This window comes from Pipistrellus kuhlii, unplaced genomic scaffold (genome assembly GCF_014108245.1).
Source record: "Pipistrellus kuhlii isolate mPipKuh1 unplaced genomic scaffold, mPipKuh1.p scaffold_m20_p_2, whole genome shotgun sequence".
Taxonomy (NCBI): Eukaryota; Metazoa; Chordata; class Mammalia; order Chiroptera; family Vespertilionidae; genus Pipistrellus; species Pipistrellus kuhlii.
The window spans coordinates 130,104,412-130,122,430 of record NW_023425515.1 but is presented as its reverse complement, the minus strand read 5'-3'; the positions used below and the strand labels follow the sequence as shown (position 1 = coordinate 130,122,430).

The following is an 18,019-nucleotide window of genomic DNA, read 5'->3' as shown; positions in this document are numbered from 1 at the left end:
AAAAGAGTGCACAAAAAATTGAGCCTGCAAAAGAGATGCTAAAGAGGTTATAATCTTCTTAAAAATCAGAAGGGGGATTTTTCTTTGACTTTCGTTATGATTTGCTCCAATATTCTGTCAAATAGTCATTTCCCTCAATGTATTTGAAACAGTCTCATTTCACCAAACTTCAACATTCAACTTTTCAAGAACTAGCTGCTGTTTGCCCATCAGGCCAACCAGCTAAGACCCTTCAGCATATTTCCTTCATGAAACATAACGCTTAGGGAACAGATTGGGGCAGGGTTTCTCTAGTGTCATCCCACTAATGTCTCCATTATTGTGAATCTATCATTGGTGTTGCACCCTTAGAAAAGACATGCCAAAATCACGTGTTTATCTCAAAAGTCGAGAGGGTGGCTCTTCCAGGACTCAATCATGAGAGGCTGAATTGTGTTCATTATCTGACACTTAGCATGCTGGGAAATGCACCAATGTATTTCAGTCATGTCACAAACGGGACAGACGAGGACCACAGAGGTTACAGGACTTGCCCTAGGCCACAGCTTGTAAATGGCAGAGTCTCTACTCAACTCTGGGTCTGTCTTGACCCCAGGGGCCATCATTTTAAACGTCACACTTTTCACCCTCATCAGGAGGAGCCAAGGAGCAGGTTATTTTACAGAGCGGAAAATTGCTGAGAGAGAGTCCAAAGAGGCAGAGAGTTGATAACAGTACCACATATAAGCATGGCTTACATACTGCTAGTCATCTAAACAAAGAAATGCTCAACCAACTTACAACAACTTTCAGGCTTCCCTTGACATCGAAAGATTTGATCACCCAGTTGACAGACTTCTTGCACTTTAAGATCAAGATGAGATTTTTGACCACCTCGGGATCCTTTCGAGAAGGCCTTATGTCAATTATGATATCCACCTGGAAAGAGCTGTGAGTGGAAAACAAAGGCAGAGTTAGGACCCAAATGCCAGAAAGTTGCAACTATCTTCCTTCTTCCAAGTCTTCATGTTTCCAGTGTCTGGCCAGTTGATTAAAAAGCTGGAGCTGATCCCAGGCAAATGACATGTGCAAAACAGATTGTTAGTGCACACACAACAAAACAGCCTTACATAACAATAGGAAAATATGCTGCTGATAATTAGCCACTCCAGTTTTTCTCCTCTTTGAGGGAAAAATAAAAATTTAAAAAAAGGTGGTTAATGCAGCCACTGTTTGAAATGGACTTGAACAAATCAGAAGAGTTTGCTTTTGAAGCAAAATTATTGCTTTTTCAACCTTCAACACCTTTGGTGCTTCCATGTGTAACTTTCCATAATGCTATATGTTCAAAACCCTTCAAGGCCAGAAGTGGGCAGCAGTTTGATGAGTGGGGGGTGGCAGGGAGGAGGGAGGCATGGCAGTGAAAAAAAAATAGGTAACTTCAGAATAAGAGCCAAAAAGGTTTGCTTAAGCCATTAACATTTACCACAGGGTCCTATCTGCCACTTACTTTCCCAAACTTCTGGATATACAGTTATTAAAATAAAGAAAACAGATGGTCAACCAAGTGAATATTGGAAAATTGATGAACACAACCCAAACTTTGAAGAATTCAGTATAAAAGAGAATTTTTATCAAACAGTAACATCTCTGTCATTCCGAATTTAAAGGGAAGTCTTTCCATTGTGGTTTTACACACTTGTAAAGAATAAAATGAATGATTTGAATGAAGCCTTCGGCTTAATATCGCAGCATATTTGCCAGATTGCCTCTATTCTCATTCACTTTTAATTTTTCACAAAATTCACCATGTGGGACAGAATGGAGTCTTACCAAAACTCAGCTGTAGTTGATTCATTTTTTAAAACCAAAATTTGATTAGAATTTAATTTTGACGTCCCTCTACAATATAAATCGACATTTTTAAGTCACTAGTCCACATGAAATGCAGGCTAAAGTGGAAGAGTTGACTTTCCCCCTTCTTATTTCCTTTTTTTTTAAAAATTTATTTTATTTCCCTGTTCATTCTTGATAGGGAGGGTTACTTTCCCGGCCTGACTCAGGAAGTTGAGGCGGGAGAGGAAGAAGGGAGAGGTAAGTGATGTCTAACGGCTGTCTGGTGTGTCACCATGAAGGGCCACCCCCAACACGCATGCACCCAGCTTGGAAGTAAGCAGTTATGAGTGCAAAGGTGCTCTGATGACACTAGGAACAGGATTCTATAAACACAGAATATTATTCAAATAATAATTATGTTGACAGGACACATTTTGTAATTTTCTTGCCAGGGATAACCTCCTAGGAGATAATGATAGAGCGAGAATGACTGTGTCCTGAGGGGGAAGGTGGGTAGGAGAGGGCAATGGGAAGTGAAGGGGAAGACAATAAAGATTAAACCAATAAATTAAAAAAAGTTATTTTAAAAAGAACGACTGTGTCTTATTCATTCGTACCAAGAAGTTCGGAATAGGCTTCAGGAACTCAACTGCAATAGAGAGGACCAGAGACAGGTGCAGAAGATAAGATGGACTGCCGGTGCCTTTGCTCCACTCTTCAAGGCTTCTGTGACTCTCACCCTAAGCACGCGGCTCCCTCCCTCCCGCACAGGAAGGGCCGGCCCCTCCCTGCCTCCAGTCGGGAAAGGCATCTATTTTCATCTGGTCTCAGCTCGGAACGCCCATGCACTCACCTGTAGGGGTTCGAGTTGGGAGTGATTAACTCGATGATGTGCACTTCCTTGTCGCGGGGCTGCCTGGATATCACACACCCTTCTGCCGCCTTCGGCTGCAGGTACTCAGCCAGGTAATTGAGCGAGAGGAAATTCTTCCCTATGTTGCATGCAGGCGGGAACACTTGATCTGAAAGGGAAGAAGCACAGAACCACCTGTGGAGCCACTGATCGCCATGGTGTAACCAGATTCAAAAGAAAGAAGGGCCAGGCACCAGAACCTTAAGTGCTGAGGAGGGGTCTTAGATTTCAGCCTCGGCCCTGAGATGCCTCCCCTCTGGTGACCAGTGACCTCCTACTGATCCGACTCTACTGGCCTCTCTTGGTCTAAATCCCCCCCTTTCCTGCTTGCTGGGACACTTCTTGGTCCTCGTCCATTTCCTCTGACAAATCTCTCAGGCTCTTTCACCGGCTCCTCCGCCTCCGCTCCTCCTGTGTACCCTGGTGGCCCTCAGTCCTGGGCGCACATCAGAATCCCCACCCCTCGCCCTGACTAGGTTGGCTCAGTGGAGAGCGTTGGCCTACGGAGTGAAGGGTCCCAGGTTCGATTCCGGTCAAGGCCATGTACCTTGGTTGCGGGCACATGGGGGGGGTGTGCAGGATGCAGTGAGGGGTGTGCAGGATGCAGCTGATCAATGTTTCTCTCTCATTGATGTTTCTAACTCTCTACCTCTCTCCCTTCCTCTCTGTAAAAGGTCAATAATATATATATATATATATATATATTTATTTATTTATTTATTTATTTATTTAATTTATTTATTTTAAAGCATCCACCATCCCAGGGAGCCTGATCCAGAAGACCCAGGGGAGCCGAGCAGCTTTCCTCGTGAAAAGCGCCACAGTTGATCCTGACAGGACACCAAGGCTAAGACCCTCATTTCCTTCCTCCATCTTTGTGTCTCGCAGTCTTCCTGCATGACCTCCATCACTGCCATAGCTCCCGATCATGGTGCCTTTTCTGAGCTGCAGACCTGGACTGTCATCTATCTACCAAGCACCTCCCACCCTTAAAACCCCCTGAAGATTTCAGTCAGCACACGCCACACTGCATCCACTGAGCTATCCTACCCCCCACATGCTCCTCCTTGCATATTTGTTACCTCAGTTAATAGGAGAGCCAGCTACCTAATTAACCTCTGGCCCACCATGCACAGCAACTCATTCCCTCGTATTTATTCCTCGCAGCACTGTGTGCTCTCAAGACCGAAGGCGGGAGCTGGCGGAACGCAGTGAGGGCAGACTCTCATCCTTTCCCGCAGACTTGCCCCGATGACCGATGTTTCTATGGCACCGCCCAGCTTACCCGGTGCTCTCACAAACACCGTCTCACTGCGCGAGGGCCGCTCCTCTCCCCACCAGGCAAAGTGAAGCAAGGACCCGGGCCTGAAGACACTCCCCCAGTGGCACACGCCGCTTGCACGGCTCTGTGGCTGATGGGATTTCCATTCCGTGGTTTAAATGTTTAAACAGAACTTGAAGCTGCTGGCACGGTGACAGCTGGGACCAGCGTCCAGGAAGTTCTAGGTGTAGCAAGCCCCTTGCAGAAGGGGTAATTAATCAGAGCCCTGGCACTTTAATGAAAACACACGTCTGCCCTTTGCATTTAATGCACAGGACACCTGCGGGTCTCACCGAGCAGCGAGGAATCAGCCCGGGAGGCCCCGAGGCTGGGCTGACCGTCCCCTCCCTCGCCCCTGCCCGCCGTGTGCCGCCTCCCTCGTGCGGAAGTGCACAGCACACATGGTGGCAACAGGGCTCCGTGCACCCGGGCACCCCCGGAGCCGTCCCGAGCACAGAGGGGGCAGAGGAGCCCAGGAGGCTCCCCGCCTGCGGCTCCTTCCCAGAGAGCCTTAGCTCTGCACTCTGCGTTCTTCCCTAACGGGCCCCTCAGAGAGCAGGGCCAGGCCTCCGCCAGCTCAGGCTGCCGGGGCGGCCTCCCGCCACATCTGCCGAGGGGTGTGCCGGAGGAGCAGATGAGGAATGCACACCCTGCAGCTGCGGCCCTGTGATCTGGGCCTAAGTCCTTGGCCCGCACCAGGGAGAGGAGCAGCTAAAGGGAATGGGAGTCCCGGGTTAGGGCTGTCCATGGGCCACAAGGCGATATGAGGAATGCACACCCTGCAGCTCTGCCTCCCCCAGATCACAGGACGGAAAGCGATCCTGGGGTGGCAAGGCCGAAACTTCATTAAGAAGCAGAGGGTGTGGGGATGGGCCAGGACAGGCCACTCTCAAACTCCAGGGCCCCCCTGGGGCTCCGGCCTCTAGATTCAGGTCACAGGGGGAGCCCGTTCCCTGAATTAACCAACGGTGATGTGAGATTTGAAACGTTCACAAAGCCCTCACCTACACTGTGACCCTCCTAAGCCACCAGCAAAGGCTGAATTGTTTAAAAGTTGCTGTTATTAAGGGCTCAGATGCCACTGCCACTAGGTTGAATTAAGCTAATCTCTTTTTATTGGGTATGCGTGAGTGTATGTGTGCGTGTGCATGTGTGCGAGTGTGTGTGATTCCCCCCCCCCCCCCCCCCAAATGACCTTCTGCATGCCTGGCATCAAAACTTACACCAACTGCCAAGTAGAAAGGAAACCACAAAGGGGAATCCCCGTGGTAGAAACCTGGCATGTTTGGGGTGGGGGGAGGGGGCGGTCACATGCTTATTTGTATTTCAGGAAAGGGCTGACAAATGACTTTGAGACCTTGAATGATATACTCTGAGCCTGGGAGGTGGTGCAAACTCCCACTTTTCCTGCTGCAGAAACTGAGGCTCCGGTGGTAAACCGGAGAGCTGCTTGGAGCTTCACAGTAATGAGACCGGCTGGGACGGGCGCCCGGAGCTCTGCAGTCCTTCCCCTCAGCGTAGAGCCGTGGTTCTCAGACATGAGTGAGCCTCAGAACCATCTACGGCGCCCCTTCAAACACGGGGGCCGGACCCACCCCCGGGGTTTCCCATTCAGGGGCCGCGGGGTGGGCCCTGGAACTGATATTTCTAACCAGTTCCCATGTGACAGGGATGCCGCGGGGGTGGGGCCCACACTGGGAGAAACGACTGAGGCTAGGGCCCGAGGAGGCTGGGGCCCCTGGGCTGTAGGGCAGAGAAAGGTCAGCGTCTGGGAAGCTAGTTGAAGAGGCTTGCTCAGTGGACCTAAGTCCATGAGGAGACACAACATCGCCTTGTGGCCCATGGACAGCCCTAGCCCGGGACTCCCATTCCCTTTAGCTGCTCCTCTCCCTGGTGCGGGCCAAGGACTTAGGCCCAGCGGGTGGCTACAGTCAAGTTCCAGGGGCTCCAAAGGTGTTACCAAGGAGCACACCAGGTTTTCCTGGACTAGACACCGCCATGTCCTTCCCAACCCAGTGGGAAGTCACTGAGACCCTCACCTGACAGGCAGGGGAGGGCTGGGCACGGGGGCTTGGGAACAGTCAAGAGAACTGAGCCCAGCATTCTGAATGTCACTGTAACACGTTTTCTTATCCTGACAAATTCCAAGGGGGGTCCTCAACCTTCTTTCGCGCTGGTGGGATTGTCTCAGAAAGGCAGACCACTGGCCAGGACTTGGAGCCCTTGTGGAAAGAGGTGTTTCATCTTGTTCCACATGGACCTGACTTCTAGTATGAGCTACCTGACTAGCACGACAGCTTTGCAACAAAGGTCAACTTCTTACACCCGAATCTCGTCTCCAACTCCTCCTCTCTTTCCTCTGCTGAAGGAGCCTTCCCATCCAGGCGGTCCACTGTCATTTCAGGCTCTGCTTACTATTCCGCGAAGACTTCACGACGCACAGCATCATGCAGCGCGCATTCGACTCAAGAGTCCAGAAACCTGGGTCTGAGTGCTGGCTTTGCCACGTGCTAGTCATGTGGACTTCAGCGAGTCAGCGTCCCCCGCCACGAACCCCTCTGTAAAAGCATGAAAACAGTGGCCTCCTGGGGTTCCTGGCGGGGCTGGGCGAGGTGGTGCACTCGAAAGCACCTGCTGTGGCCTCCGCACACAGCGCCTACACTCCGAGGTCAGCGCCCACCTTTCCTGCGTCTGTCAGTCGGCCCAGGTCCAACCAGGGCTGGGCACAGGCGCACAGCGACCCAGGGGAGCGGCCACGCTGTCTGCAGAGGAGGCGGCGGCCGCTGTACGTCCACCAGGAAGCAGATGGGCGCCGAAGACCTGACGTGCAGTTTTTACACAATCACCTGGCTGTAACAAGGGCCCTTTCACAGGAGCTGTTATTTCTAGCAGTTTATGGGGGTTCCAAACATATTCCACTCGAGGTAATAATGAAAAAAGTTATTAAAAATAATGTGCTTCCAAAATTGAGTCACAGAATATTTATATCCCTCTGCTCTGCAAGGAAATTAAAATGGGCGATCTCCTATCAAGGCTACAGAGTTAGTTGCTTTCTCTAATAATTTACCCTTGCAACAGGCCTTAGTGTTAAAAATATATTCAAGCACCTTTCCTCTGCTGTTGTCCAACATTTAACTGACATCTCAAAATCATAAACTGACGTCAGCTTCAAATGTTTGCAAAATAATAGGGAAGACGAAGCCCTAACTGCTGACCCATTCTGCCAACAACTCCTTCAGACCCCTGTGACCACCTCCTTCCCCACACTCGGCTTCTCGCTTTTTCTAACTTCTGTGCATGGCTGTCTTCTAAAATATTTACACCACAACTCCCCGCCCCACTCCTCTCCCAACCAGGCTACTCCCCCATCCCTCTCTTGGCCATGTTAGCTCAGAAGGAAAACGAGAAGGAGGGGACGTGGGGGGAACTGGCCCCAGGGATCCCTCGGGTCCCTGCCAGCTCCGAGTTCCGTAATTATAGGATTCCTAACCCTCACCACCTGGTCTCAGGAAAGAAAACAATGGGTTGCTGTAAATCAACCCTCAACTGAAGTCACACGAAGTTTACCTTCCCCCACTTTAATGTAAATGTTTCGTGCTATCTTGAGTTCGGTGAACGAAGTGACTGCTCCGTACTCCTTCCGGGCCCAGGTTAACAGATGTTCGTTTCCATGTGGGAAGCTCCTCTCTTCTGTTTTTGCTGACAACGAGAAGTTCCTGGACGAAAACTGGACCGCAGAACCCTCGGACACCTAGAGGAGAGAGAAGTGCAGAGTGAGCGTGGTGCCGTCCCCGGGAGCTGAGCCCTCATTGGAGAGCCCTGACCAGACAACTCATGGGTATCTGTCAATCCAACCTCTTCCCTTGTTCCACAGGCAGGTTCTCTTCTCAGCAGCCGATTACAGAATCGCCTCAAGGCTACTCCTCCTCCCCGAGAATGAAGAAGCTGCCGAGGACACGGGGTGTCCCTTCACGTTTTGAAAGAACTTTGTGGTGACAGATTGCAGAGTTTCTGCAGTCTGTGCCGTATGAATTATCACGGCTGTTTTCCAGACACCTAAACTGAAGACCCATCTTGCAAAGTGTTTCAAGTCAAGTTGGTGAGTGTTGCGATGGGCTTGGAATGAATGGGCTTCAGGGTCAGGGCAAGCAACCCCCAAGTCCTGCCAGCAAGAGAACTTGACTTCCACGCCTCCCCCTGCTGCAGCATCACCGCCACAGGGACACGGCAAGGGTCCCTCCGGTGCACGTTCTCCTGAGCACAGAGACACAGAGAATGGCCCCAGTGCCCGTCTTCCACCACCAAACCCCTGATGAACGTGCACGCAGGTTATTTTTTAAGACCCCCAAATTCCCACAGATAATGAAGTCAAGAGGCTGTTAGACTCAGTCTAATAAAACTTTTGTGATAATTTATGCAAGTCCCACACTCTTATTTTTATTTTTATTTATTTTTTATTTTTTTATTTTTAAATGTATTTTATTGATTTTGTACAGAGAGGAAGGGAGAGAGAGAGAGAGCCAGAAACATCGATGAGAGAGAGTCATCAATCAGCTGCCTCTTGCACACCCCCTACTGGGGATCTGCCCGCAACCAAGGTACATGCCCTTGACCGGAATCAAACCTGGGACCCTTCAGTCCCCAAGCTGACGCTCTATCCATTGAGCCAAACCGGTCCCGGCAAGTCCCACACTCTTGCTGAATGTACTGAAACCACCACTGACCTAGCAAATGATGGTCCATCCACAACTGAGAAGCCCTGTGTTGGTGGGCACTGAGGGATCCATAATTTGAAAAACAATCATCCGTCAGGCCCAGTGTGGGCACCTCGAAGCTACCTCTACACCAGGGCTTCTTAGTCAGTGGGGATTTGTCTCCCAGGGGGACAATGTCTGTAAAAACTTATCTTATTTGTTTTTGCTTTGTTTTTTTCACAAAGAGGAAGGAAGAGGGATAGAGAGTTAGAAATATTGATGAGAGAGAAACATCGATCAGCTGCCTGCCTCCTGCATACCCCCTACCAGGGATATGCCCACAACCAAGGTGCATGCCCTTGACCGGAATCAAACCTGGGACCCTTCAGTCCACAGGCTGATGCTCTAACCACTGAGAAAACTGGTTAGGGCTGTAAATACTTTTGATTGACACAACTGGGAGAGGGGAGCACTGGTAGCTAGCACATGGAGACCAGGGGTGCCACTAAACATCCTGCAGTGACACACAGGGCAGGTCCCACAATAAAGAATCATCCAAATGTCCACAGTCTGTGACTGAGAAACCCTGGTCTACTTCGGACTGTGTGACTGTTACTGCCACTCAGACATCTCCTGGATCCCCACATTGACAGCCCTTCCTTTATTTAAGGTTCTTAATCAAGAACAAGAGAACCTTTCTGGTTTGTATTGGCTTGGGAGCACCAGAACTAATTATTAATAACCTGACCATAAACCATGATCACTAACAGTAGTTATCATTTGTTGAACAACTGCTATGTATTAAGCTCCACATAGTGCTATCAAGTGTGGTAAGGACATTTGCTAAATGTCCCAATGCCAGTTATAAATAAAACCAGTGGGTACTGCTCAGCTTTTGCCTTGTTTTGACATCGCCTGCATAAACAAACAAACAAACACTCTGAACCTGGCCAGTATGGCTCAGTGGTTGAACGTTGACCAAGAACCAGGAGGTCATGGTTCGATTCCCAGTCAGTGCAGGAGGTGCAAAAGGCAGCCAACCAGTGATTCTCTCTCATCTTTGAGATTTCTATCTCTTTCTCCCTTTCTGTAATCAATAAAAATACATATTATTTGAAGAAGGAGAAGAAGGAGGAGGAGAAGGAGGAGGAGGAGGAGGAGGAGAAGGAGAAGAGGAGGAGGAAACAACCTCTGAGCCATTTACCTGCCAAACCTATGTATAAATCATTTGAGGCTCAGCTACTTATCAACACGCAACTTCAAACAGTGTTTATCTGGTTTTCTGACTTAAGCTCTGTAGTAAAATCTTCTTTACACTGAGAAGCTCTTGTGTTAAGAAGCCATTTTTATGTCGCCTGTCACCGAAACAATCCACAGCGGCGCAGAGGCCTCTGTTTGCTGCCAGCACGGTGCTGGATGTTGAGGCAAGCACCCCTGGATGTTCTGTTCCTTTTGTTCTCATTCATGTTATGGCCATAAAATAAATCCCCTGGGCTTTAAATCCGTTCTACGCGGAATGCACTTCTTCAAAGTGGAAGGAGGGATACGTCACCCTGGAACATTCCGGAGGCAAGAATGTGCGCAGCGGGTAAGAGAAGAACTAGGGAGCAGCTTCGGAATGTATCCTGAGTAACTGGAGAGTGACGGCGTGGGGTAGCCAGGAACTCCTGGCCCATCCCTCCAGGCACCATCTGCCCTGCTTTAGTCTGCCTTCTCCTGGGCCGGCAGCAACAAGGATCCTACCTTCAGGGCCGAGGGAATTGGAAAAGGAGGCACTGCCACGCGTGAGGCACATTCCAGTGAGAAAGTACAGCTGCCAGGAGCAGGGAAGTGTCCCTGACTGTAGGTCAGTGGAAATTTTCTGTACGGCAAGGGGTTAGTCAGCACTCCCACTGACCACTCGTTTAAGGTGGCCAGACGTCCCGTTTTTGGTGGGACAGTCCCGATTTTTCACAATTTGTCTGTCCCGCGTCCCGGGGCGTTTTAAGAAAGTCCCGATTTTTTTTTAAAGCTTCTGTTTTAAAAGGACTGTTGTAAAACGCCGCAGGACGTGGGACAAATTGTTAAAAATCGGACTGTCTCACCAAAAGCGGGACGTCTGGTCACCTTATACCAGTTCGAGCTCTGAAAAGGCTTCTCCCAACCCCCAGACAGTTTCAGAAGACACTGTCATTCCCACCTGGTCCGCCGGGAGACCTTCAAGGTGATTTCCTTGGCAGAGAGGAGGGAATCTCAGAGAAGCTGACACTCATCATGGTCAGAAGACAGCACCAAGGCGAGCTCAGAACAGGAGACTGACTCCTGGTCACAGTTGGCTTCTGCTTGAACCTTTGCTCAAGAAAGAAGACCTTGACAGCTCCCAAGGCAGAAGATTTCTGTTCTTATGTTCTGTAGGTAACATGTGCCTTCCACCACTGAGCTGTGTCTTCCAGACCAAAAAAATGTCTTCCTGTTTCCTCCAGGAGACACACTTTCAAATGTTAGAAGATATCACTCAACCCTGCTCACCACTTCACTTCTTTGGGGCACTGCAGCTAGTCCCCAGACACCATGGCTGGCAGGTATCCCTCAGCAGTCTGAAATGTGGTGCCCGGGACAAGTCTGGGGCCTGGGGGGTTGGGGAGAGGGGGTTGGGTGTGGTCTGACCAATGTACTGTGATGGTTGATTTTGTGTATCCATTTGACTGGGCCACAGGGGGCCCAGATATTTGGTCAAAACCTCTTCTGAGCATTCCTGTGAGAGTGTTTTGGGCTGAGATTAACATTTAAATTGGCAGGTAACTAAAACAGATAGCCCTTATCCTAATGTGTATGGGCCTCGTCCAATCACATTAAGGCCTGAATAGAACAAAAGGCTGGCCCTTTCCCCCAGTAAGAGAATTCCCCTGCCCAGCAGCTCTTCCTGTCCTCCAGCAGCTTCCTGGCCTTAGACCTCGAACTGGAACATCAGCTCTGCAGATTTTGGACTTGCTGGCCAATTCCTGACATAAATCTTTCTGTATAATGCGGACACTGCGTAAGGCCCATAATTGCATCAGGCCCAACATCACATTAGCTTTTATATCAGCTGAACCCTGCGATGATTAATATCACATGTTCATTATTTTATGCTTTGAATATACACCCAACAAATATTTACTGAGTGCCCACCTACTCTGTGCCAGACACTGTTCTAGGTGTTGGGCTATAACAGAGATGGCGAGAAGGCGGGAGACCAAAACTCCCCCTCCTTGTGGAGCTCCCAGTCTAGTAAGGAAGCCAGAGGAGCAAAATAAGTACAATACTTAATCATCAGCGCTGCAGCAAAACAGAGAAAAGAGAGAGGTACTCGACTTTTAAATGTTGTGCTGGGGAAAGTCTAACTGAGAAGGTCCCGGAGCAGGCAGAGGCCTGAAGGAGACAAAAGAGCAAACCACGAAGCCCTGGCCAGTGTGCCGCAGTGGGCTGAGCACCGTCCCGGGCACCAAAAGGCCACCAGCTTGATTCCCAATTGGGCCACATGTCTAGGTTGCAGATTTGCTCTCCCAACTGATCAATGTTTCTCTCTCTCCGTCTCTAAAATCAATAGAAACACACTTGGTAGAAAAAAAAGAAAATAGAGAAAGTACTATTTGAAGAAGAAAGAAAGCAATCCACACTGATGTCAAGGGAAGAGCTCTCAGGATCAAGACAGCAGCCAGCGTAAAGGTTTGGCGCGGGGAGGGAAGAGCAGGGAGGCAGAGGGCTGCAGCACAGGCGTGAGGGGAGACGGGCAGGAACAAAGGTCAGAGAGCTCAAAGAGGACACCAGCATGACCACCTGCATCTGGCAGGCCCTTGCTAAGGACGGGGGTGATGTAGTGCAGGTGCAATGGGCCACCACTGAGAGTTCATCAAAACACCCAACAAAGGTTTAACAAGACCACTCTGGCTGCATGTCCAGGCTGCACTGGAGAGAGACAAGGAGCAGGAACGCCGTGGCAGGCTCCTGGAATCCACCAGGGGAGAGAGAGTGGCAGCTCACGCTAGGGAGGTGGTGGTGGTGAGGATGTATCTAAAGCCTTAGGTCTTTATTTTATTAGATCAAGCCTCTTCACGTCCTCCCCTCACACCATTAATTTATTTCATATAAAAACAAAGACCTCTATTTGTTCTTCAAATCCATATTTCAAGCCCTTAGCCAGAGACCCCATAAAAATCTTTATTCTGCTAGCTGTCGATTTCTCTAAATTTTATATGTGCACCTTCTACACCAGTGGTTCTCAACCTTTCTAATGCCGCGACCCTTTAATACAGTTCCTCGTGTTGTGGTGACCTCCAGCCAGAAATGTATTTTCGTTGCTACTTCATAACTGTCATTTTTACTACTGTTATGAATCGTAATGTAAATATCTGTGTTTTCCGATGGTCTTAGACGACCCTACTAAGCGACTTGCAGGTTGAGAACCTCTAGCAGGATCACCTAAGACCATCGGAATACACAGATATTTACATTACGATTCATAACAGTAGCAAAATTACAGTTATGAAGTAGCAATGAAAATAATTTTATGGTTGGGGTCACAACATGAGGAACTGTATTAAAGGGTCGCGGCATTAGGAAGGTTGAAGACCACTGCTCTACACATTCATCTACATCCCTGAGGAGCTGAACAAAACAGGCTTAGTTCGGTGACTTACCCTCCTCCCACACTGACCCACGCATGTTAAACAGCACTTGATGGGGTCCCAGGTTATTCGCCAACTACGGGGCGACCCCAGACACTGTCCTCCTCTTGTCTGTGAAAGAATCATGCTAGAATCTGTCAAGAGCCCTGCTGAAATAAAGACACGCTATGTCCATGTCATTACTCTTCCAGTCAAAGCTCTAGTCCTGCCTCATCTTCCTGGTACCCTTATTAGCGTCTGGCTCAGGTTAGCGTTCGTGGAAGAACACAGATGTGAAGAAATTAGCAAAAAAAAAAAAAAAAAAAGAGAGAGGAGAAATATTTTTCTAATATGAGGAAGGGTTAGAATCACCATTGCAAGGAAAAGAACTCCATGAGAGAATACGAAACTGCTTAAAAATGTTAAGAACAAGAATCTCCAGGGCTGTTTATTCTGTCCACCATCCTCTACCTTATTTGTAGGTCCTTGCTATGCTGCTACCTCATTTCTGGCCCTGACGTCTCAGCCAACTGTTGCAACAACCTAACCTCCGACTCGCCGAGCTGCCAGCTCTGTCTCCCTCCACCCCCCCTCCACACTGTCAGCTGGGAGGCCTCAATAAAAGTAAACTCGGGAGGATGCAGGAGGGCACCTCAGCATCGTACCTGGCACATGCCCAGAGAGGGACTCTGCCCACCTTGCTTCCCACCACTCTCCCCCGTGCCCGGGACGTGCAGGTGGAGTCACCTGCGGTGCCAGAACAGAACGTGCTGTTTCAGGCTCCCAGGCCTTTTTACCGCCTGCTCCCTGCCTGGCCCCCTCTCCCCCGCCCGGCACGCCTGGTAACGGCTCCCGGTCCTCCCCACGGCTATCACCTTCTCTGTGAAACCACCCAGGCTCTCTTTCTCCCTCAGGACGGAGCCACCCACAGTGCCTTGCACACACCTCACACGAACTGCACTACTTATCAGCAAACCTGCCGCCCTCCGCTGACAAAGAACACCTCGAGGGCCAAGGAAGCACCCGTTCACCCTGAGTTTCCTGGCCCAGGGCTTGGCACAGAGCAGGGCTCGATAACTTCTTGCTGAATGAAAGCTCCATGCTGTTCCAGGAAAGACTCTGCCAAAAAGACTCCGTTCCCGTCACCCTCGCTGCCCTCGCTGCCCTCGCTGCCCGGGAAGTGATCCTTCCTCCAGGCTCTAAAGCTGCTACATGATTTGATTTTTTTCACCCTGTAACTCCACCTCAATAAAAACCAATTATTAAATCATTCATCAGCTCCTTATCTTCCCCCAGAACCCACTGAACCTCTCTCCTGCTCGCTAATTAAAACCCAGTCCTCCGACATTCCCTGACATGACGAGCATCTTCCCGTGGGGCGGGTGAGAGCACGGACTCCAAGAATCCCGATTCTTAGCGAGCATCTGCGGAAGGGGCGCGGGTGAGGCGAGGCCGCGGCCAACTAATCCCGGGCTGCGGAGATCCACACCGAGCCACCTCCCCTCCCGAACACTTCCTCCTCAAACCGCACGACACTCACATTTTAAATTCTAGTTATGCTACCAGAGTTTTTTAGAGAGCAGCACATTACTCTATCTGCCAGGGCTGGAAGTTTTATTGCAAGAACTTACGGCTAGGCAATGGGAGCCAAGTTTATTGTTTTTTCTGGATCAGATTCAACCACCTCATCCAAAAGAGCAAGAAAAAAGCAAAAGGAAAGAAAAAAAAAAGCCAAACAGCCAACCGGCCTTTTTTGTTTCCACACCTGTATTTAAGCTTTAACTCTTAAAGCCCTACGCGGGTCCACTGGAGCCTCCAGAGACAGCTGCCAAGCTGAGGGCCGGGAACAAATCCTGGCTCGTGGGCGCAGTCACCACTTTCCTGGAACTGAGGTTCTTGGTTTTAGCACTTATCTCAGCGTGTCAGTTGACTCAGAGGCCTGGCACTTGCATCTGAGTCTGTCTCTCTCTCTCTCTCTCTCTCTCTCTCTCTCGCTCTCGCTCTCGCTCTCGCTCTCTCAGCACCCCTCACGTTGTTCTTCTCTGCAGTGAGGGCAGTGCCCTACTCTAAGGCCTCACTTAGTCCTATCCCTCTCTTCCCTCTTTCTTAACCTGACCCCTAAAGAAATGTACCTCATGTTGGGAATACAGGCCATGCCAGCTAGTGTGCCTCAGTGGTTGAGCATCAACCTATGAACCAGGAGGTTATGGTTCGATTCCCAGTCAGGGCACATGCCCAGGTTGTGGGCCGGAACCTCACTGCGGACGTGCAGGAGGCAGCCAATCAATGATCCTCTCTCATCATTGGTGTTTCTATCTCTCCCTTCTTCTCTGAAATCAATAAAAATTTTAAAAATAACCACACAAAAAAAAAAAAAAAAAAAAAAAAACAGCAAAGAAAATATGTACGGGTCACACTGGGTCATGGGTGGTAATTAAGTCTGATCTAAAAGTTTCACCTCGTTTCCTTTAAGTTCACTCACATGTTACCTTCTCAATAGGGTCTATTTAAAATGACAATCCCACCTTTTTGTCTATTTAAAATGACTATTGCTAGAGCAGCGCCTACTCTAGCAATCTTGGTGCCCCCCAAACTTGCTTTACATGTTCTAATTCCTATGGTACAGTGCAGCATGTCACCTTCCCACCTACCATATAATCCGCTTATCCATATGCTTATCACCCATTACCTCCCACTAAATGTGAGCTCCCTCGGGGGCTGGGGCCTTAATCTGCTCTGCTCATGTCGCAGGCACCTAGAACAGTGCTGTGTACAGAAAGACACTCAATAAGTATTTGTTTAATGAGTGGATAAATCTAAAGGTCGGATTAATTGGCAGTGCCTGCCTAATGTTCTTGCTGAGCAGGATTCGGAGGTTCTAGTTGGGAGTAGTGGAGACCTGGGAATGAGTGCCCGTGTCTATCGCTGCTTTGCAGCTATCCACTGGAGCAGTCACGAGCTGTGTGCCCCCACTCAGCACTGGAAATTGTGCCAGTTAAACTGACCTGTGCTGTAAATGCAAAACACTTACCAGACTTTGTAGTGTCTTTTAGTTAAAAAAAAAAAAAAAAAAAAAAAGGCGGTTGTGGGGGGGCTGTGTCTCTACTTTTTTATTTATTACATGTTAAATATTATTTTAGATATATTGGATTAAACGACACATGTTATTACAAGTAATTTCACTTGTTTCCTTTACTTTTTGAATTCACTAATAGAAGATTTAAAATCATCTTTGTGGTTTGCATTAATACTATTGGACAGCACTGCTCTAGGGCCTCCTCCATCTGTCCCTACGGAAGGATGAACTGATCATTTCCATCCATCCATCCATCCATCCATCCAATCTTTGGTCTTGTCTCAGAATATAAATTAATGTCAAGGAGACATTTCAAGCCCAGTGCTTCCCAAAGTGTGATCCTGGGACCAGGATATCACAGAGAGAAGTATGTTAAAATGCAGGTTTTAGGTGAAGTAGGAATGTGGGGTCCAGAATACTGCATTATAATCTCCATGCACCTCCCCCGAGATGCCAATGCACACTGCAGGGTCACTGCTCTCTGGGCCATAGATAGGAATATTATTTAAACTCCAAATAATCTTTGCAAACCATGCAGGCAAGAATTTTTTCCCCTTGCATTGGGGGGGAGGGGGGGGGAAAGAGGCGGTGAGGGAGAAGGGGGAGAAAGAATAAAGCCAAGTCATGAATGGAGTCATCTTCTTGCAAATCTAAAAAGAAAGAAATGAGCCTTGTGGAATAAGAGGAGCCATGACTCCCCAAAGATACAGAAAAGCCTGCTGAGATCTCACAGGAAAACCTGCTCCAGGAATCTCTCTCTCTCTCTCTCTTCTTACACACACACACACACACACACACACACACACACACAGAGAGAGAGAGAGAGAGAGAGAGAGAGAGAGAGAGAGAGAGAGAGAGAGAGCGAGCACGAGCGTGCTCAGCTGTGGTCCTTAGAGCTTCAGTTATCAGCTGGGGGGGTGCCTGCTATTCAGGTTACAGCTCTGTGGAGCTGCTCGAACTCACATACCCAACTTCTCACCTGTACCCACGGACACTGGTAAAAGTTCAGCACTTATACAATAAGAACTAGTCCCTCTCCCTCCTTTGTCCTGCCCTATAATTGACTTCTACCATTCCTATTCCTTTTTCCTGGCTCCTGCATATAGACAAATCTCGTTTTTGATACTAAGAATACTATTTATTCCAGTGTCTTCTTTATTAGTAAACATAAGTAAAGTGTATTTTTAATTTAGTTGTTAATTACAGTTGACTTACAATATTATTTTATATTAATTTCAGGTATACAAGATAGAGGTCAGACATTTATATAATTTACAAAGTGATGCCCCATAAATCTAGTACCCAAATGGCACCATACATAGTTATTACATTTTTATTGACTATATTCCCTCTGCTGTATTTTATACTCCCCAGACAAATCTCTTCTTGGAGTTGCCTGCTTAGGAAAATAGAGCAAAACAAGGAAAACAAATGAGGCAAGGAAAGAACACTGACATTTCAGAAGCACCTGCCATGCCAAGTATTTGCTAGCTCAATTCTCGGGGGAAAGACATATGGTAAAGCAGAGCTGGCATGTCTCTAGAATTCAGGTCTATGTATGCATAGGATCCATGC

The 18,019-nt window shown here is 48.6% G+C and overlaps 1 protein-coding gene across 3 annotated transcripts in view; it reads right to left on the bottom strand.

The window, feature by feature from the left end:
* The window catches only part of TGFBR3 (transforming growth factor beta receptor 3), a 199,080-nt gene that overhangs the window by 40,635 nt on the left and 140,426 nt on the right, over window positions 1–18,019 (bottom strand). For all 3 annotated transcript variants that reach the window (XM_045584353.1, XM_045584354.1, XM_036443900.2), the window contains exons 5-7: window positions 7,617–7,800; window positions 2,669–2,837; window positions 781–928 (exon numbers count right to left, since the gene is read on the bottom strand). In XM_045584353.1, the coding sequence (XP_045440309.1) occupies window positions 781–928; window positions 2,669–2,837; window positions 7,617–7,800 (501 nt within the window). The remainder of the gene's footprint in view (window positions 1–780; window positions 929–2,668; window positions 2,838–7,616; window positions 7,801–18,019) is intronic.